This window comes from Cricetulus griseus (genome assembly GCF_003668045.3).
Source record: "Cricetulus griseus strain 17A/GY chromosome 1 unlocalized genomic scaffold, alternate assembly CriGri-PICRH-1.0 chr1_1, whole genome shotgun sequence".
Classification (NCBI taxonomy): Eukaryota; Metazoa; Chordata; class Mammalia; order Rodentia; family Cricetidae; genus Cricetulus; species Cricetulus griseus.
The window spans coordinates 208,347,041-208,369,422 of NW_023276807.1; the positions used below are offsets into that span (position 1 = coordinate 208,347,041).

At 41.3% G+C, this 22,382-nt stretch overlaps 1 pseudogene and 2 gene segments (V, D, J or C); all 3 read left to right on the forward strand.

Moving 5' to 3' along the window:
* Nucleotides 1–2,075: 2,075 nt before the first annotated feature.
* LOC118238082 lies at nucleotides 2,076–2,605 on the forward strand. The segment is given in 2 exon segments: nucleotides 2,076–2,127; nucleotides 2,304–2,605. Coding segments are annotated over 2 exon segments (354 nt in total).
* A 17,398-nt stretch (nucleotides 2,606–20,003) lies between these two features.
* On the forward strand, nucleotides 20,004–20,597 carry LOC118239700. The segment is given in 2 exon segments: nucleotides 20,004–20,055; nucleotides 20,176–20,597. Coding segments are annotated over 2 exon segments (474 nt in total).
* Nucleotides 20,598–21,605: 1,008 nt separating this feature from the next.
* Nucleotides 21,606–22,184, forward strand: LOC113832205 (annotated as a pseudogene).
* Nucleotides 22,185–22,382: the final 198 nt, after the last annotated feature.

Sequence of the window (22,382 nt, forward strand, 5' to 3'; positions counted from 1 at the left end):
TGAGGGGTAGGTCACATGGATGGGGGAATGGTCCTGGAAGTGAGTGAAATCACATGGACCTAAGTGGGATTGGGGAGCATCATGTGAAATTCTGAAATAATCAGTAGAAATATTATGTTGGGGGAACAGTGTTAACTAAAATCAGCAACATACAGATCAGTTTTGACTTCCATTTCATATTTTCCAATAAAGACATTTTTGTCAATTTTATGGCCTCTTTTACACAGCACTCCCTTATTTATGTGGCAGTCATCACCTTTCTTTGAGATACAAGACAGGAATTGAAGTGTGATGGTGCCTTTTGCACAGATAAACTGGTTCTTGATGTCATTTAAGTTTCTCTAGAGTAAGAGAAATCTCATGTGGGATATAAGGAAATTCTATTTCTTAGTGACTGTGAATAGAGCATCAATGAAATAAACCAGTATCTGTGGAGTAGGATGTGGAGTTTTATGGACATAGACCAAGAAGTGGCATAGCTGGGTTCTATGGTAGATTTTATGTTTAGTTCTTTGTAGATTCTCACACTGATTTCCAGAGTACCTCCATCAATTTTCATTGCCCACAACAGTTAAGGGTGGGTTCTTCCCCCCCACACACACAACCTACCCCACCTTTGTTGTCAGTTGTTTTAATAATTTAGTTACTTTAATTTGGGTGAGATGGAATCTCAAAGTTGTTTTAATTTGCATTTTCCTAATTACTAAAGATGATGAACAATTTTGAGATTTATCTTTTAGCCATTTTTATCTCTTCTTTTGTGAACTCCATCTAGACAGTCTTGTCTTCTGATCATCTCCTTTTTTTTTTTTTTTCAACCAGAAAATGATGGAGTGAAAAGGGCTGGTTTAGTGAGCCTGTGGAGATGGCCTGAAGTCACATTTACTTGTGGTGGCCATCCACTAGGGGGCACTGCAGGATTCCTAGAAATTACTTAAGGTTCCTAGGGGTTTGAAGATCTGAGAAGAGACATAAGGACACAAGGCAATCCACTCAGAAAGCAAGGAGTAGGGATGATGGTGTTGAGATCATCCGGATCTTTAGCTCTCAATCATTCTGCTGAAAACCACAGAGGCCTATATCCTGTTAGCTGGATCCCATGTGTCTATCAACCTATTTTAATAACAATTCTCTGAACAAAATAGAATCTCACTGGATATTATTAGAATGGACACTCAAGGGGAAACATCTACACTGCTTTCATTTTTAAATCTTTTTGTTGAAAAATCCCAAATTCAAAGAACTGGAAATTATTTCAATGCCCTATATCACAGAGAAGGGGTGGAGGGAGTGACAGAGAGGGAGAGAGAGAAAGTACACCCTAACCTAGGAAGTAAAAGAATAACTTATCCAGAAATTCTTCACTGGGTCTATTAACCATACACAAGGGTGGGGACCCATGTCCAGCTGTAGGTGGCCAGCGCAGAATGAACCCAAAGGTATTTTGTATCATATTACTTAGTCTGGGTGTTCTTTTAATCTTAATGGGCATTCATCTGTATTTTATGGTTTCCTGTCTTGTGCTTTTATGGGTTTGTTTGTGTATTTCTTCTTTGATACTGTTTTTAAATTTGGGGGATTTTATTGTTGTTGTTGCCTGCTTGCTTTCTGTAGAGAGGGAGAAAGAAAGGACATGCCATTGGGTGGGTGAGAATGTGGAGAAGATCTGAGAGGAGTTGGGAGAGAGTGGACTATGACCATAATGTAGTGTATGAAATTCTTTTTCAAGATGAAAAAAGGAAAAAAAAATATCATACTAGGATCCTTCCAAGCATTCTTAACACACTGGAGCTATTAATTTTCCCACCAGTCCTTTGCGTTTATGTATTCCTCTTCCTCAGACATTTTCCCCAAATTCCCCTTATAAGAAGTGTTACATTAGAAATATAGGGTCCAATGGAGCAATTGCCATGCAGAGTCAGGAGGTGAAGGTGGGCGTGGCTTCTTTTTCAAATGAATGAGGAAGCTGGGTGATTCAGAGAGAAGCTGTTGTGTGTGAGCACAAGTGTGTCTGGGCACAAGACTTGACACCCTCACAGCTGGAGAGAAGCTATCCCAGCACCTGAACAGGGGCCATGCAGAGGAAGCTGAGAGCTGTGCTGGGGATTCTGTGGGTGCAGATTTGCTGTGAGTTGTGCTCTCCTACATTGCTTTAGGGATTCTCCAGAGATGTCAGTGGTGGAGGAAGAAGGAGCCAACCCAGAGCTCCTATGCAGTCATCCTCATGGTGTCTTCTGGGATATTTGACAGGTGTGGGTGGAAACCCTTCACTGATTCTGATTTGCTTTTCTGTTTCCAAGCAGGGGTGAGAGGAGTTGAGGTGGAGCAGAATCCTTCAGCCCTGAGTCTCCATGAAGGAACCAATTCTACATTGACATGCAAGTTTTCTACAGCCGTGAATGCTGTGCAGTGGTTCCAGCAGAATCCCAGGGGCAGCCTCATCAATCTTTTTTACATGGTTCTAGGAACAAAGGAGAATGGGAGGTTAACTGCAACATTCGATTCTAAAGAGCTTTACAGCACCCTGCACATCAGGGACGCCCAGCTGGAGGACTCAGGCACCTACCTCTGTGCAGTGAGGGCACAGTGCTCCCAGCAAGCCTGAAGCCTGGACCTAAACTGCAGCTGGGTGTGCAGCTACAGCTCTGCCACAGGGAGACTCTTCAGGAGGCTTTTGCACAGCTGTGGCTTTATCAGATCTCCACCAATTGTGAGGAAAGGTGTGAAGAAAAAGAAAAAATACTACTGCAGTAGTTCATTCTTAAATTTGGAGGATGTGATGCTGACTTGAAGAAAGATAAAAGCTCAGAAACATCAGCCCACATGAGTAAAATCTACACTTTATTTTATCAAATGCTTGTGCTAATGTCATAGAATATAAACCCCTGTTACACATTCCATAATTACGTAGGTCTTTCCTCTAAATTGGAAACTGAGAGCAACTGTTTCCATCCAGGGTTTAGAGAACACAGGGCAACACTTCCAACTAATCTGCTCAATATGAATTTGATAAAGGAATTAATTTGGGGGATACAATAAATTAAGTTGTACAAATGCAAGACAAAGAAATATTAAATCAGAGTATGTTTTCAAAAAAGTCTTGATATTTTAAAAATAGAATACATTAAATTACATAATATAAAACAAGTATTTCACATCAAAAAATGAGAACTAAAAGACAAATGACAAATTAGAGAGATATATTTGCAACTTATATTAAAATAAAACTTGAAATTGATTCTATCAAAATAGTTACATATCTGCAAAGTAATATACATGCAAAAATTATGATTAAAACACTGTTTCCAAAGATACTGGAAACCTCCTAAATGTCACCCAATATGGGATAATCCAATATAAAATAATTAACTATGATCCAAACAACTGCTGTTTATCAATGGTTCCCAGATTATTTTCCACAGTTGAAAAACATTGGCATGCCACTTATCTGTGTAAGGAATTCAAAAGCTGTCATGCTCATTCATTCATGAATTGTCTGTCTATTGCATTTTCACTTTGAAATGCATCAGCGTGATTACAACAGCAACTGGATTGGCTAAAACATTTACTTTCTAGAGCTTCACAAATTAACTGACTCCTTTTGATTCATTCACCTTCATCCCCAATACAGCTACATTTGTTTCAAATATAGATTATCTGAGATTCCCAGACAATAAACAATTCCAAATTGTCAATAAGGTCCATGTGAGCATGGCTAGAAGTGGTGAGATTTCAGTGACAGCTTCTACAGTAAGAATTATTATTTCAGTCATCTCAGAGGGTTCACAAATAGCAACCATCATAATCCCAGCTTCTTGACAGTGTGTGATGAGGTTTTAGGTGAGATTGGAATATGGTAATTAGGCACAGAAAGAGGGTACTCAGAAAAGTCTTTCTAACTGATCTTGATAGATCTTTTTCCTAATCACCTCCTGATTAATCTGGACTTGGAAGTGCTTGTTTAATAAATGAATGTGCTTGAGGCCTACAGATAGCAATTTTAGAAGTTTCCTAGACAAGACATACAGTAAACTTAAAAAAACACAATATAAATGTTATTTTCTGCTATAAATTCATAAAATCAAAATAAAAATTTAGCATAAATCAAAATATAAAACATGAAAGATTTTCTCAATTGAGAAATGTACCTTCTATTCCTCTACCTTTGCGTGGACAGCCATCATGACTGGGTCATCTTCTTCATCCCAGGCTTTTAGAAGGTCTGTGAGCTCTCACACTGGAATCTCCAATGCCCATTCTCTTTTAAAATCTGGTCCACAGTAATATCCGTCTTACACACAATGGCTTTATTCTGTTATAGTCATTCATCATCTCCATATCCTGTACTGACTATTCTAGATTTTTTTTTCACATTTCTTTGTTCTGACCTCCAATTTTCTCATCAGCTTCCATCAAGGCCTGAATTTAATCCATAGATTGACCAAGTTCACAGTATTTATTTATTTGTTTACTTGTTAATAGGCAACTGTAATAGGGTTGTCACTGTCTTCTCCTCTCCCTGATCAACATGATTCTTTCTGTGAATCCATTTGTTTGATTGTCAGTAATGCCCTGACAAAACTGTTCATTCTCTCTTCTTAATTTGTTGTTTCCATTTTTAGTCTCTTTATTTCAAAGAGCCAATTGTTCTTTACATTTCTTCTTTATCCAAACCTTTTCCCACATTCTTTAACTGTCTTTTTTTCAAGTTGGTGAACTTTATCACATAAAAACTGAGTATTGAATCCACTTGCCAACTGTGGAGCCATCTCCAGTTCATTTTTCAGTCTTAATTCTTTTATCTTTAGTTGATTTTCAAAATTTGCTCGTCCTTCTCCAGGCTGTTCAACTTCTCCAAAGCCAGCTCTGCTTCTTGAGCTGCCATCTCCATCAATGACTGAATAATTCTGAATAGATGTGTCATGTTTTGTTCATTTTCATCTTTTTAGTTCCTATACTTCCGTCTTCACTGAGGTGATCAATGAATTACCCCATAACTCTTCTTGCAGTGACCAGTCATCTGGATCAACTTCGACTAATTCTTTCTAGTTTATATTAGGTGAACTCTTCAATTCTTTCACTGTCTTTCTCTCCTAAACCATGCCTTGTAACCAGTTATAGTCCATCCCCTACAGAAGCCCCCACTCCTGGTTCTGCCATGGCCAACCTCTTCCTAAAGCCATTATTACACACTCAGGCTCAGTGATGATAATATCACAATAATGACTTTTTGATTTGTAACCTAATTTTACCTCACTATTAATTATGTTGTTTTTTCTAATAAACTAAGCCACCATTTCTGCATCTGGAGAGAGAAAACAGTTTTCTATTTTACTTCAAGTCTCACAAACTTCACTGCAGTTGAAAGTTTTACTCTGTCTTGCCCAGTCCCATTGGACCAGTTTCTCTCCCACCCACTGATTCCTGCAGCTGCTTATGAAATAATCATTTTGAGGCTTAATTATGCTTGTTTGGTCAATGGCTCAGGTGTATTACTGGCTAGCTCTCACAATTAAATTAACCCATTTCTATTATTCCATATTCTATCACAAATCACCGGCTTGTTACCTCACACCTTGTTTCCCGTGGCTACATGGTGTCACCTTGACTCTACCTTCTGTCTCTCATATCTTCCTTTGGATAGCCCACATGGCTCTATTCTTCTTGGCCATAGGCCAAAACAGCTTTATTCATCAACCAATAAAAACAACACATATTTGCAGCATTCAGGACCTCCCATATCACTTTATCTGTTGCGAATTTGATCCTTCCAGGCACCTCTGGAAAAAGCAAACTTACTCCAGGAAGCCATCAAGATGACACTGTTAATGTGACTTTTACTTCATATATTAGTAAACTCTCTGCCATTCTCAGATTCTCCAAGTTGCCAGGAGGAAGTTTCTTACAAGAAAGGTGTGTTAGATATAATGATAAAAACAGCACATCACAAAGGAGCATCCTATGTATCTCTGCTTCAACTATCGAGTCCACCACTGTACCACTCCATACATGGTCACTATATTTAGAAAAGCTCATTTTATTTTATTTCATTTGACTATAAATTAAATTTCCCCATGTTCTACTATTAATTCATTTATGTAATTGAGGTATGTAAAGCAGATAGGATCATATCTATTTTTTCAGGCACCTGTCAGAGAATGGCAGGCATGTTAGATGCCTGAGAATGTGCATGGTCTGAGGTTTCCATTCTGTGAGACAGTTTCTCCCCAGTCCCTTATTACTCTATGTCTGACACTGCTCTCCATATGTATTTTCTGTGTTCAATAGCATAAAAGAATTTCAAGGTAGAAAAATTCATAAAAGCCCCTCATCCAATTCCACTACAAGGCAGAAACTATGGGCAAAATGTCATTAGAAAATAATTAGATGAGGGGCTGAGGAGGCAGCTCAGTGATTAAGAGCACTGGCTGCTCTTCAAGAGGGCAGAGGTCCAATTCCAAGAACCCACATGACAGCTCACAACCATCTGTAACTCCAGTTCCAGGGGATTCAACACCCTCATACAACATGAAATAAAAATAATCTAAAAAAACAAATAGATGATAAATGAACATGAATAGAAAGCAACCTTGCTTCCACATTTCCTCCTAGCATTGTGTCTCCAACTTATTCCTGTAGGAGCAGTCACTGCATGGAAAAATCAACCATTTTCAGCTCTGTATGTTGGATCTGGAAAGGACTGGTCCACTCTCTCTACAATAAGAAACAAAAGCTCCAAACTTGGACCACACTGAGAAAGAAAGACTCAGGCTTAACCATCACTATTCTCTTTTGTTCTAATTGAAAATAGAGTTTGGGGCTGGAGAGATGGTTCAGAGGTTAAGAGCAGTGGTTGCTCTTCCAGAGGTCTTGAGTTCAATTCTCAGCAAACAATGGGGGGCTCACAACCATATATAATGAGATCTGGTGCCTCCTTTGGCCTGCAGGTATGAATGCAGGCAGAACCTCATCTACATAGTAAATAAGTACATAATAAAGACAATCGATTTTTTCTCATGTAATACATTTTGATCACTGCTTCCCTTTCCACATCTCCTTCCAGATCACCCTCACCTATCTAACTTAACACACCTCCCTCTTTTTAGAAAATGTAGTGGCCTAGCATGTCTCAGCCCCAAGCCACAGAAGCCATGAGGTTCTGCCTGAGGGGGGGAGCGTGGACTTGGAAACTCCTAGCAACCCAATGGTGATAAAGACCAAATACAGGCATCTTGTCACCTTTAGAGAGCTCTCAGTTCCATGCTGCAAAACTGGAGTCTCTTATTTATTTGACATCTTCCTGGCTGTCTCCTAACCATGCTTCCCTGGCCGTGAGGAGGCCATTTCTCTCTGCTCCAGTAGCCTCTCTCCCTGCTAGATAGTCCTCACTCTATCCCTGTCCTCACTTGTTACTTACATACCTAGCCTCCTCCCAGGTACAGGTCTATTCAAATGCTTAGTTCTGTAGAGATGCAAACTAGGGGACATTCTCTACTGAGGCCATGTCATTCAATAGCAAATCAGTTAGCATCCACTATTCAATGCAGACCAGAGCTCCTGGTTACTGGAACCGCTGGATTTCATAATGGAATTTTCCTTGCTCCCAACAGTTCCCCTCTCTTAAATTAATAAAAAGAAACCTGTGCTTCTGCAATAGGACAGATGACCTCGCCTGGCTTGCATGGCTTCCTTCAACCTACCAGGCGGGGCCTGTCATGGAACCACACATTCCAACATCGGTGTTCTGTCTTAGGATTCCCTGAAGGCAAGGAAAACCATACCCATCTCTGGCTGGAACCAGTCTCTGTAAAACAAATAAGGTTAATAGGGGATGGGCCATGGTCTAGCTCCAAGAGTTCCTGAATCAGAAAAAATCCACCAGGAGGTAGCACTTGAGTTCTCAGGGCTGCAACAATTCTCCTGTGGGATGGAGATTTATAAAGGTTAAAATGGCCTTTTAAAATCTGCATGGGAATGCCCTCATTGCCTCTGGTATGGATGTGTCGATTGCCACGTGTACATTTTTAACTTGCCAAAACTCTACAATGAGTAACATCCATTTGTCATAGACGGTTAGGGAGTAGACATCGAGGATTTACCCTTAAATTAGCCATAGGTAGATATTGTGGACATATTCCACATTGTTTGATGATTTGACCAGCAGTCTCTCTGGTTAAGCCAAATTGTTTTCTTAGACTTTTGTTATTTTGATGATGGAAGTTACAAGACTGTAGAGCTTTCTCTATTTAAGGCAAATCAACCAATTTTGTTAATTGATCAGTTAACTCATTTCATTTGGCTAGTAACCATGGAAAGGCCTTATTTAATAGGTTCCCAGTGTGACCCATAAACCATGGCAATTCTCTTAGGTGAACTGCATTTTTAATTTGCTCAAATAATATTCTAACCCGACTATTATTGGATCCTATGCATGGAAATGTCTCTATTACCTGAAGAGCCTTAAAGACATAGTGACTGTCAGTGTACAAATTAAATGAATTATTTACTAGGATCTGAAAGACCATTGCAACAGCTCCCAATTCCACTATTTGAGCTGAAGCCTAAGCTGTCTGCTCCGTCTATTCCTTTCTGTCAATAACATATGCAAGTGATTCTCTCACTAGAACCATCAGTAAAAACTAACATAGCATATTTTTTGCTTATTTTATTTGTTTGTTTATTTATTTATTTTGGCTATTCAAGACAGGGTTTCTCTGTGTAGCCCTGGCTGTCCTGGAACTAGCTCTGTAGATCAGGCTGGACTCACACTCAGAGATCCACCATTGTGTAAATGTACCACATTTTCTCTATCCATTCTTCAGTTGAGGGGCATCTAGGCTGCTTCCAGTTTCTGGCTATTACAAATAGTGAACATAGCATATTTTTATAGTACTGTTTTTTACAATTTAGGGAAATATAAGGATGTATCAGAGTAAATTGTAACAGCCTATAAGCTGCAAACTGATTATCAATTCTCCCTGAAAACTGAGCATAGGAAGTTGCCCACAAATCACTGTTCTGAAAGAGTTAACCTGTTGCTTGGAATAAGGAACATGTATCAAACTTGGTTCTCTCTTAAAATACCTCCTAGAATCTACATGGCATTTCTGCATCATGCAGGCTACTGCTTTAAAATAAGGGTTTAAATACTTTGTCTGGCAAGACAGTTAGGTGTAACCACCATAATGGTTCCTCCTGCCTTAGAACAGAAGTTGGACTATGCTTTGTGGGGAGCACATAAGCTTCCAATTGTTTTGTATAGTTAATATAATATATCTGTTGATGCTGAATTGCCTCCTCCAATTATAGAAAGAGTTGTCTACCTTCTTAGTTACCTGCTGGATAAATTGGGATCATTACTTCCTTATAGAATCTTATTTAAAGGATTTAAATCATCATTAGATGCCTCCCAAAAGGGACTCAACCATTGAATATTTTTTAACAACTTCTAACAAAAAATTGTAAACTATCCTTATTGTTATCTATTAAGCCTTAGTTTTTTTTTTTTAGAATACAACATATAACCCAAGTAATTTTTGAGATTTACTTAAAGTTTCTGAGTAACCTTTTCTAATCTAACCTTTGAAGCTGACAAGATGATAAGACCTGGCCTAATTGCATTTACAAAGACACATTCAAGCTGTGAATCTAACAGGGTGTCTGTGTCCTGAGGCTTCTCCTCATAAACCCTTTTTAAAATCACATATCAACTTTTATTTTCTGAATTTTCCTTCTTTAATCAGACAAATTTAAGATGATCTGTATCCTGTCCTATGCCAAATTTTATAGAATCATCTGCAGATTCCTCATGCCCCTAAGCTAATACTATAGGCTTCTGCTATCTTTTTTGTTGACTATCCCCTAAGACTTAAGTCATTAATTTTTCCCGTTAAGACATTGACTGACTGACTGACTGACTGACTGACCCACCGGATGCCCTTTTTGACTATATTTAAAGCTATTTTGGTGGTTTTTTAAACAATATCCGAGGCAACGTAAGTATCTCTCTAATCATATCCAAGACAATTTAGGCATTTCCATTCGTTCACATTCATAAATTCATATTCACATCATGCATCCAGGTGTGGCCACACCATTCATTCATAACTTGCATACATCTCACATTTCTCCTTTTGCCTAGGTTATGATCAGTTTGTTGAAAAGAAAAATCCCTAATTGAAATTTCTCCTAACACAGTAGCTATAGTCAATCCTTGAAATATGAGCATCCAAAATTTGAACAGATCTAAGCTTAAATATATTGCTTTTTTTTCTCCATAAGGTGTTAAAACAGTTTCTGACTGGCTGTATCAATAGCATTTATATACATTGACTAGCATCATCCATAGTGGTGTTAGACCCCCAAAAACTCAAGTATCCGGGGTCTCAGGCCAGGTTCGCGGTCACCCCAATCACCAGGCGGATTCGAGAGCTTGCTGCAAACTGCACGAGGCTTTATTGTAATTTAACAAGCTAACCCCATGTTAGCTCGGGTCTTTCACCCACCCGCCATGGCGGACAGCTAGAAAAAGACGGCTCCTAAGGTCTCCCCAAAGATCTTATAGGGCAGCGTAAGGGGAGTGTCTAGGGGTACGCACAGGCTCATGATTGGTGTGCCTCCAGGCTTGGAGGGCTTGCCCTGTGTTGATTGGTCAACTGGTTGTTATGGCTCATAGGCCCTCCCAGGGTGGTTGCTATGCTCTCTACGTCATTGCTGTGCGCTTGTCCGTAAAGCACACCCAGGGTCGTAAAGCATAGCGCCACCAGCTAACTTCTGATTGGTTCCTTGTCACAAGACAGGCATCTGACCTCTAAGTGACCAAGGCAGGTATATGGCAAGCACATGTTCGGCTGTTATGGCTGCCAAAAGGGAAGCCGGTTCCTTCATTCCCCCATTTTCTTTTTTGTAAATTCCAATCATGGAATTGCTGTCTCTCTAGCATCCCCATCAGGGAGTGATAGATACTGTCATCCCCATGCAAGGGAGTTCCTTTTGACTTAGCATTTTAACCAGGGAAAATGGACGGCGAAATTCTTTTCCAAACTGCTTCCTGCTGACTTTGGGACGAAGTTAGGGACCCCAGAAGGTTGAAATGCTAGTCAAAAGCAAAAAGGAATTTAGGCAATGGGGAATTTATTAGGGGCTTCTGGTTAGCAGACACTGTTGCAGAGACAGGGGGTGTCCATATCAGCTGAACTGGTTCACATCCACAGCAAGTCCAGGGCTCGCAATCTACTTAGAACAGCCTGTAGTGAGTACTGATACTCAGATGTCTGCCAGAAGCAGAAACCTGTTTAAGACATGTTTAAACTAGGAACAGAGGTTAAAACTTATTTACTGAAGCCCGCAGTGCAGAAAAAGCAGATATCTGTTTAAACAGCAGGAACATATTTATAACTTTGAGTCCTAGCAAAAACTGCAGATTTGGGCTATAAGCATGTACATTTTTCTTCTGTCCAGAGAGCCAGGTATGGATTGGACAGAGGTGCCTTTGGCCTGATGAAAAGCCCTTTAAGTTTGTACTTAGATGACAACCAAAATAAACTTAAAAACTTTGAGCTCGTGCCTGAACAGTAGATAGTTACTATTTTATCAGCTAACATACTGACTAGTCTATAGTGGATCTGACTGACTGATGCTGTCAAGCTGACAACCAGTAATATTTCAGAGATCTGAGAAGGGTATATTTTGTCCGAATCTACTAAAAAGTGACAGAAGCCAGTTAGAAGCCAGTCTATATACAGTTAGCCAAACCCAAGTTTCTCCATTACTGTTGGAGGCAGCTGTCTCAAAGAACAGCAATCTTCGCCAGGCCTATACTGTGAGAGTTTTTTTCCTCTCTGTGGAAGAGGGACATGGAAAAGACTGACCTTGTTTTGTCTAGGCAAAGGGGTGCAATCAATTTTCCAGTGTCCAGCAGCTTTGTCCACAGTCTCGGCTAGGTTCTGGCAGGCGGCAGGTATCACATCTGAGCATCTCGCTCACTGGTCCAGGTGCAGGAACTGGGTTGCCTCATAATCTTTGGAGACTTTGGGTCACTGTCCGGATCTGGCAGTCTGTCTGACATTATAAACTTTAAAGATAACAATTTAAATGCCATATTCTGAAGATCTCTGAAGCATTAGAGGTCTGTTTGTCTGTTTTAGTTACTTGCCTTAAGCACACATTAAGCACATAGGTGGCTAGGTAAAGTCTTATTTCTGTAATACAGCTGAACTTAAAACTGCATAGAGCTACCTTATATTCCTTAAACAGTAGCTTAACTTCTTTCTGAGACAGGGTTTTTCTGTGACTTTGGAGCCTGTTCTGGAATTCGATCTGCCAGACCAGGCAGGCCTTGAACTTATAAAGATCCATCTAACTCTTATTCCCGAATGCTGGGATTAAAGGCGTATGCCACCAACGCCCTAAACTTAAAGGCGTGTGCCATCAACATCCTGAGCTTAAAGGTGTGTGTCACCAACATTCTAAACTTAACTTCTGAAAACACAAACTGTACCGTCTTATATAGATCAGCATCTTTTATAAAACAAGAACTTTACACTGTCAGGCTTTGCTTAAAAATAATTCTAAATTGAAGCTCTTTAAGTACAAACATTAATAAAAACAAACATTTGAAAACTGGTTTTAAAAAGAAATTTAAATTCCCTTAAGGTCTTTCTGTAATATATAAAAGCATTAACATTTTAAATCTTAATTGTAAAACTTGTTTCTAAGATGGTACCTCTAATTTCCATGCGGTCATCTTTAGTCAAGATGGCGACCAGTCAAGTCATGTGACCAGTTACAAAATGGCCGTAACTTGCTTTGCTTAACATGCTTAAGTTTATACCAGGATATAGAACATTTTTAAAACAAGTATACATAATTTACTTGAGAAATAAACAGGACTTTTTAAAAACAGAATTAGCTTAATATGGTTAAAATTTTAACTTATATTACCATTTTTAAAAATTACTGTTTGTAGACATGAGAAACCATAGCACAGTTTACATTTTTTTTTTCACTTGTAACAACCTTTTCCCTGACCTTTGACAACTTTCCTCTGACCTTTTACAACTTTAACCCTCTATAACTTTTTGTAACAATCTTTTTCTCTGACCTCTAACTTTTTTTTGACCTTTTATTTTATTTCTCTGACTTTCTTAGACATTTTTAGACAATTTTTTTTCTTTATTACTTAAGTCTTTTACATTTTTTTTTATTTCTCAGTCAACATAAAAATTTTGTCAAAGTCCCTTTTACAATTCTTAATAACTTTAAGGCCCCCCCTTTTTTTTTTTTTTTGAATATCCGGATCAGGACAGATGGTTCATCTGCCTGAGCTAGCTCCATGTGCTCAAGGCAGAGAGACCTGGGGTGGGGGTGCTGCTGGTAACCCCAGACCCTTGGCCAATCCAGGGGTGGGAAAAAGACTCCTGCGGCCCCCCTGCATACCATGTGTGTGGAGCACAGAAAGACGGGTAGCAGATCTCAGCCTTGTAGCCATGTTCCCCCAGAGCAGGGAAACAGCCATAACGGCAGCTGGGGCAGAAACAGTCCTACTGGGCATGCCTCAGACCCGCAGGTGGGGATAGAAAGGGGGTGGCGTGGTGGATCCTGAATTGAAAACCAATGATGATAACACAGAATAGACAGGAAAGAACAGACGCCAACCCAATCCGCCCACGCTGCTCATAAGGCAATGGCGCCGGGAAGACGGCGGCAGAACTCGGCGGCTAACTGAGGCGGGTCCAAGTGTCCTTGGCCCGAGTCCATACCTCCTGGGTCCTGGGTGTCCTCAGAGTGGCAGTCTGTCCACAGGGCGCATCTGCCGATCACAGTTGAGGTGGCGCCATGTGCTCAGAGAATCAAGAAAAGACCCCTGACCCCCTGACCCATGCATGCCACATGCATAGGGTGAGCAGGGACAGAAAGAGATGCTTAAGAAACACATAACACAAATGACAGCACATTAGACAGCACAAACATTAGACAGGACAAACCGCGGCAAGGAAATGGTGCCCCAAACCAAAATTACAACCAAACCTTGGACTTTCATCCAGGGTGGAACCAAGGTTCTCGCAAGTCTGCTTACCCTATGGTTCAATTACAAATTCTGCGCAGATCAAATACAAATTACAAATTCTGCGCAGATCAAATCAAGCAACCCTCGGACTTTCATCCAGGGCAGGACTTCAGGGTCTTCCCCAGAAGTCCGAATTACAAATACAAATTCTGCCCAGATCAAATACAAATCATGGCACCAAACAAAACAGCAAGAGACAAAACAAGAAACATAGAACACTGAACATATATAAATTGCGAGCTCGAATCATCTTACCTCCAAGATCGAATCCACTCAGGTGAAGGGTGGTCGCAAATCGCGGACGAGCCCCCAAAATGTTAGACCCCCGAAAACTCAAGTATCCGGGGTCTCAGGCCAGGTTCGCGGTCACCCCAATCACCAGGCGGATTCGAGAGCTTGCTGCAAACTGCACGAGGCTTTATTGTAATTTAACGAGCTAACCCCATGTTAGCTCGGGTCTTTCACCCACCCGCCATGGCGGACAGCTAGAAAAAGACGGCTCCTAAGGTCTCCCCAAAGATCTTATAGGGCAGCGTAAGGGGAGTGTCTAGGGGTACGCACAGGCTCATGATTGGTGTGCCTCCAGGCTTGGAGGGCTTGCCCTGTGTTGATTGGTCAACTGGTTGTTATGGCTCATAGGCCCTCCCAGGGTGGTTGCTATGCTCTCTACGTCATTGCTGTGCGCTTGTCCGTAAAGCACACCCAGGGTCGTAAAGCATAGCGCCACCAGCTAACTTCTGATTGGTTCCTTGTCACAAGACAGGCATCTGACCTCTAAGTGACCAAGGCAGGTATATGGCAAGCACATGTTCGGCTGTTATGGCTGCCAAAAGGGAAGCCGGTTCCTTCAGTGGCATCTCCCAAGGCTGTAAGTTACCCTGAGGAGCTTCAGGATGTCTGCTGTGCCATCAGCCATTTTTTTTTTGAGCCCACCTCGGACCCCAGCACAAGGTGGCACGAAGCTGCTGGCCAGGACTGACCTTGGTCTTAGCTCAACTTTTGCCCCCCAAACCACTGAAAAATCTGTGGCTGTATCTCAGGCACAAGCCTGATCCCCATTTCCTCTTTTGTTGGGACTCTGTCTGACCCAGTGCCCTTCCTGAACACATCCAAAGTAACCTCTAGAGGGCTCTGTGCATTTCTTCCTCCCTATGTCTTGCTTTCTCTGTAGGAGTAACATATTTTTAATTGAAGTTCCTGTAAGGCAGCCACCATTGATAATCCCTGAGTGTAAGCTAGTTCCATTATCTGAAAAAATCTTAATGAACTTGCCTATGTCAGTTCTCTTACTGTGAGGCCTTAGCGTGGCCTGGCATGCAGTACCAGCCTTCTTAAAAGCTAGCTGTTTCACAATCAAAGCTCCAACATCTGTGTCTCTGATTTTTTTTTTTTTTTTTTTTTGATAATGTCAACACAGGCCTAGAGACAAATTCTGAACTAATTTCTTAGGTCCCTGCCTGTCCTCTATAACAAATACTCTCCTCCTGATATGCAGGCCTTGGCTACCCACTTTCAATTTTCTGGGGATGAGGCTTCTACAGGAATATTCCCTATCAGCCTCTGTTGGTTCATACTGGACATAAGCCATCTTTAGTTCCTTGAGCTGTTTGAATGGTCTTGGCACATGCACCCTGTTTATGTTCCCCTGAGCTTCTCTCTCTGATCCGAGGAAATCTATAAATTTCTTATCTCCTGTAAGCAATTTCACTAAAACTTTCAAGTCTCTTAGCTCCTGCTGAATTTTACCATTGAGTATTTGTCTTTCTGTATTACCAGTCTAAAATGAAGGAGGTGAAGACTCCTCATCTTGGTACTTATAAACTCTCTCTTCCTGCTCATCCCAATCATTTGTCCTGTATATTCTTTACCATCCAGCCGCCCCTATGTAGGCTCAGAGTTTTCTGTTCTCCAGTACATTCCTAGATATCTCCCATGGTCTTGCGTGTATGCAAGGCCACGCCTATGTCTTCCGAAGCCCCTGTATAACTTGAAACGCTGACAAGAGTCACTGCAGTGGCTTTTATGAGCAGGAAGGATCCTTTTAAAGCTCTTAAACTCTAAAATCTCCTGTACTTGCTTTTGCTTTGTTTCAGCTCTCCTAGCTATTAAACTATACCCAAGTAAATAAATATACAATCATCTGAATAACTCTGCCTGATTTCTCTAACTACATACATTGTTACTTTCAAGGCTAACTTACTTCTCTTTACCATCTGGCTAATATTCCTGTTTCATATTTACAATTACCTGCATTTTTTCTCTGGAGTTTAACTCACTATATTGTATTATTTTATCATCTGACTGACATTTCAGTCTCATATCTACATTGTGTACCTTCTATTACTTTAAGGGTTAAATAACCCGCTTTACCTTTTTTGTCAGCAGCTGGCTGACATTTTCGTCTCACATATACTTTTGTGTACATTTCTGCTTTAAAGGTTAAATAACCCGATTTACCTTTTTTATCGTCAGCTGCTGGCTGACGTCTTCCTATTTTATATTACAAATATCTGTTTCCTATTTCTACAATTACATACAGTTTTACTCCTGACTTAATGCTGTTCACTCACCACACTAGGCCACTCTTTCTTTTTTTTCCTGCGCATGCTTCTTCTCCGACGGGTTCAACGGAGACAACTATCTCTTGGAAGTGTCCATGCCTCTGCCTTGTCCATTGCTTCTTTGGTGTCCATTTCTTCGTGGTGTCCATGGCCTCTTCCCACGTTCTCAGGTCCCTGTTCAGGCACCATTTTGTCATGGATCAGCATGTCTCACCCCCAAGCCATGGCAGCCATGAGGTTCTGCCTGAGGGGGGGAGCGTGGACTTGTCATTCTTAGAGAGTTCTCAGTTCCATGCTGCAAAACTGGAGTCTCTTGTTTATTCGGCATCTTCCTGGCTGTCTCCTAACCATGCTTCCCTGGCCGTGAGGAGGCCATTTCTCTCTGCTCCGGTAGCCTCTCTCCCTGCTAGATAGCCCTCATTCTATCCCTGTCCTCACTTGTTACTTACACATTTAGCCTCTGCCCATGTGCAGGCCTATTCAAATGCTTAGTTCTGTAGAGATGCAAACTAGGGGACATTCTCTACTGAGGCCATGTCATTCAATAGCAAATCAGTTAGCATCCACTATTCAATGCAGACTGGAGCTCTGGAAATTTTGTAGTGGAATTTTCCTCGATCCCGAAAAGAAAACAAACAAGTGAGTAAACAAACAAACCAGAATAGAAATAAGAAACAAAAAAAAAGTTAAAAAAAAATGAGAAGCACATATACATACATGCAAACTCACATGCTTACACACAAAAAAAATGATAAAACCACAATATTGGAAACTATAATACAAAAACAAGCAACCAATATGTTAAATAATGCCCAGATAAATAATTATAAGATAAAAACCCTCTAAAAATAAAATTGGGTTCATTTGAATCAGACATCAACTGCTGGACATGAGACTTGCCCCTAAGTGTGGTTTGTATACCAGTGAAATGCTGTTGGCAAAAAGTAAGTTTTCCTTCATGAGAGGTTGTCAGTTGGAGATAGGATCTAGGTTAGGGATGAAAGATCTTGTTCTGTGGGGGGACCAAATATTTCTGTTATGGAATATTTTGGGGCCCAGTCTCTAGCTCCTGTAAACAGAGGCACTGGAAAGCTCTGGTCCATCATTGTATTGTTAATGCCTATAAGGCTACTATTGTTTACCATGGCCTCAGGCTAATATGCCTCCTAATTTGCATCTCTATGCACCTAAGCATCTAAATAGGCCCTCACCTGGGCAGAGGGAGAGGTGTGTGAGTAACATGTGAGGACAGAAGTTTAAGAATGAGGGGCGAGTGACTAGAGGAGAGAGGAGAACAAAGAGGGATGATTCCCTCATGGTCATGGCAGGACGGTTAAGAAACACCAGAAAAGATGGCTAATAAAGAAATCACTCTAGTTCTACAACATGGAACTGAGAGCTCTCTGAAGATGACAAGATGCCTATGTTTGGTCCTTATCATCGCTGGGTTGCTGGGAGCTTCCAGGTCCACACACCCCCACTCAAGTAGAACCTCATGGCTGTTGTGGGTTAAAGCTGAGACATGCCGGGTCACGACAATGTTCACTTCACCTCTCACCACGGTATAGGATCTGTACAGGCCATGTGCTTGCTGTCACCGTCTCTATGAGTTCATATGTGAGCCAGTCTTACTGTGTCTGGAGGGCATTGTTTCCTTAGGGCATCCATCCCCACTGGCTTGTATAATCTTTCTGCTTCCTCTTCTGCACAATTCTCTAAACCCTGAGGGGAGAAGTTTGATGGGGACATTCCTTTTAGGACTGGATGTTCTGATGAATCCTAAGTGACCGGAGGAGGAGGGAAAGGACAGGCCTCTGCAAGTTTCTGTTACAGGAGATGGTACCAGGGGGACTGTAATGGAGGACAAGAAGGACAGTGAAGATGACCTACCTACTTTCCAAGTCTATATATACTCTGAGTAACCAATTAGACAGTGTTTGTAGCTTTTCACCGTTGAGACAAAAGAAAGGAAATGGGCTAGAAATGGGGTGGTGTGTTGCTGGGAGGGTCCACAGGAAGGAGGAAAGTAGAGTTAGTTGCAAGGTTTGGTAGATTCTCCAGGAATCCACCACTGCTCTTCTATCAGTAATTCAGTACAGATTCGGTGGGAGTGAGTGAAATTAATGGTGCCAATAATGAAAGGTTCAGGCATTATGCTGGTCTGCCTCTGTTACCTGGCAGAATCCACTCAGGCAGTACCCTGGTCAGCCCAGGGTTCCATGGGAACTAAGTCTTCACACAGGTGCAAAGGACCCCTTTAAAAGACAGAATCCTGTCCACTTATGTCTCCACTTATGTCTCTCTTCTTTTCCTCTTCTCTTACTTCTCTTACTCTTTTCTGTACCTCTCTCTCTGCTTCTGCTTCTTTTCTCTTTGTCTCTCTAGGGTGACCGGCCATGATGGTCAGCCATTAACCCTGTACCTCTTCTCCCTTAGTCTCTCTACTCTGCTGGGCCTATAATAAACTGGTTAATATGTCTAATAGTCTCATTCTCATTCTGTGCCTCTTCATTATTTCTGATTTAAGCAAAAGAATAACAAATAGGATCAAATGACTTATGAGAGCTTTCCTAAGAGTAGTTCCGATGTGTACTTGTGATTCCAGGTCATATTCTCTGGAAAGTAAGATGCATGCATATAAACATCATACCTGTATTGTCAACCAGATCTCACTGCAATGGAAAGAACATTGTCGTTTTGCAACTGAAAGCCCACAAGAGACAGAAAAAAGCCTTTACTTGGGTGACATAGCTCTCAAGGACAAACACTGACCTAAATATCTGTCTCCAAAAAAAGGAGGAGTTGCTTGATGAATGATATGAGTATTCTGTGATAAGGGAGTGCATCAGTAAATGCAGTTTTAGACATAAGGAATCTCTCTTTCTCTTTTATATATACAAAAATATGTCACATATTCATTTATATATGAAAAATCATATATATATACATATATATGTTTACATATGAAGAATTCTACATAATCTATGGTAGATTTAAAGATAGGAAACAGACTCACTTGTGAGTGTTAATACCATTCTTGATCTCTCAGCACTAGGACCCAGTTGATAGGAAACAATGCTGATTAATGTGTCTGAGTCCCTCACAGGTCAGAGAACACTTAAGCAGAGGCCTCACTGGTTAAGGATGCAACCACAAGGTGGCAGTAGACCTCAGCTGCTGGGGAGTGTGCAGAGGATTCTCTTCCTGTTTCTTCCTTTTGCAGGCTCAGGGCAGAAACACAGCCTTTGTCTCAGTGCTGAGTGGATGACTCAAGAGGTATAAATGTTACTGAGAAATAACAACACCCTGGTAGCTGTAGCTGACCTGCTAGTCATGACTATCTACACTGGATCTTAATTTAATTGGGAAGAACAATGAAGACATATGTCCTTACTTTATTCTTGTTCCTGTGGCTGCAGATGGATGGTGAGTTAAGATTTTAGGAATTCTATTTTATTCAGCTTTCATCTAGGACTTTAGAAAAAGAGAATCCTGGTCAGTGATGACCTGAAAACCTTTCTCCTTTCTCTCCATCTCTTTGCATAGGGCTGAGCCAAGGAGAGCAGGTGGAGCAGCTTCCTTCCATTCTGAGTGTCCAAGACGGAGACAGCGCTGTCATCAACTGCACTTACACAGACAGTGGCTCATCCTACTTTCCTTGGTACAAGCAAGGACCTGGAGAGCATCCAAAGCTCATTATTGATATTCGATCAACTATGGAAAGAAAGCAGGACAAAAGACTGATAGTTTTACAGTTTAAAAAAGCCAAACATTTCTCCCTGCACATCACAGACACCCAGCCTGGAGACTCTGCCATGTACTTCTGTGCCACAGATACACACTGCTCCCCTGGCACCTGCAGCCTGTCCTCAAACCTGCCACAGGGCCTGGAGCCCCATCCACACCCTGTGTCACAGGCCTCCCAGTGCAGCCTTTGTCAGTTGTTAGTTTTCAAAGGCCACCTCTAGCATAAACATTAAAAACACAAAATAAGGAAGTTAGCTTTAAGTCACTCAAAATAATTTAGGAGGGTTTTGTCCTTCTTTTGCTTTTAAAAATTATTCTAGAACTTGAAAAACACTTTTGTCATTTCCTGTACATGGTGCGGCGCTGTGCTTTCAGAGAGGAAGAGGCTGTAGCACACTCAGCCCCAGGTGAGACATCTCCATCACACACCCTCCTCCCAAGGTCAGAGAAACACTGGAGAAAACGGTGTTTTCTGGACACAACAGGGAAGCTGCACACATGAACTCATAGAGGTTGACAGCACACATACGACTAGCAAAGGATCAGGCCAAACATAATTCCAGCAGGCAGAGAGAAGATGGGCATTCCACCCTTAGCTAAGGAGCTGTGGGCTATCGGTAGCTACTGGGAAGAGGATTCAGGTTTCCTTACTGGTGCAGCTTTGGTACATAGAATACTCTCCACTGAAGATCACACATGCGAGAGTCTATGGGCTGTGCAAACCTTGAAGTGTTTCTATTAGAGAGGGGCAGGGAACTGGGTTGGTAGGAAAGAGTGGATGAATGAGGCAGGAGTGGAGGGGGAAGAGAATATAATCAAAATTCATTGCATAACGATCCCTAAGGACTAATAAAATGAGAAAAAGTATAAAAATTGTATGAGGTATGTTAATATACATCTAATTTTATGTATATTTATCACACTAAATCACACTAAATACCACAGGATACACTGGTGATGACAAACATCCTCTGTGTACTTGAGACTAGCCTCCTTTTGTTAGGTTTCAAGTTTATTCACTGTGTTGTGCAGACTTATATGGTGCAGTTCGAAGGGAAACCAGAAGAGGGCGCTGCCTCTTCAGATGTGCTTAATGCCTCACATGACAGATTGTTACTGTGCAGAAGGAGGTCCTTGTTCATGAGTCAGGAGTTTCAATAAGGTCCTGAGGAGACTTGTCCTGTGAGTTTGGTGAACTCCAGAACCAAGTGTCATTGTCTTCTGTGAACATGCTTCCTGACACCTGCCCAGTTCTGCTGCTCCTCTTGATGCTTGGTGAGTTACATTTACCTAAGTGTTGATGACATCATCTTCTCACAGCTGTGTGAGTCTTTACCATTTCCTCACACAGCAGTGTAACTTCTCCTTATTTATTTGTTTTTCATTTTTTAAGGGAAGAGCAATGGAGACTCAGTGGCCCAGACAGAAGGCCTGGTTACTGTCACAGAGGGGTCGCCTGTGATGCTGAACTGCACTTATCAGACTATTTATTCAGGTCCTGTGGTTTTCTGGTATGTGCAATATCTCAACAAAGCCCCTCAGCTACTCCTGAGGAGCGCCACAGAGAACAAGAGGACAGAGCAGCAAGGGTTCCATGCCACTCTTCATAAGAGAAACAGCTCATTCCACCTGGAGAAATCCTCAATGCAGCTGTCAGACTCTGCCCTGTACTACTGTGCTCTGAGTGACACAGTGAGGGAGATGCAGGGGAAGCTGCACACAAACTAAGGTGCAGGAGGGCTGAGGAGAGTGGCCCTGTGAGGGAGGCCTATGGTCCTTCTCTCAGTGGGGTTTACCTAGCATTCTGAAAAACAGCACCAAATCTGAGGTCAAATTCCTAGGTTTCTAGGAATTTGCATATATTCTGTCAAGATGGGATTCTAAAGACAATCCAAGATTTAATCCCCAAAACACTCTTCTCTCCCTAAGTGAAGGACCTCTGACAGAAAACATATCCAGGAAAACCCAGACATGGGATTCAATACTACTGATATATCTTACATAGT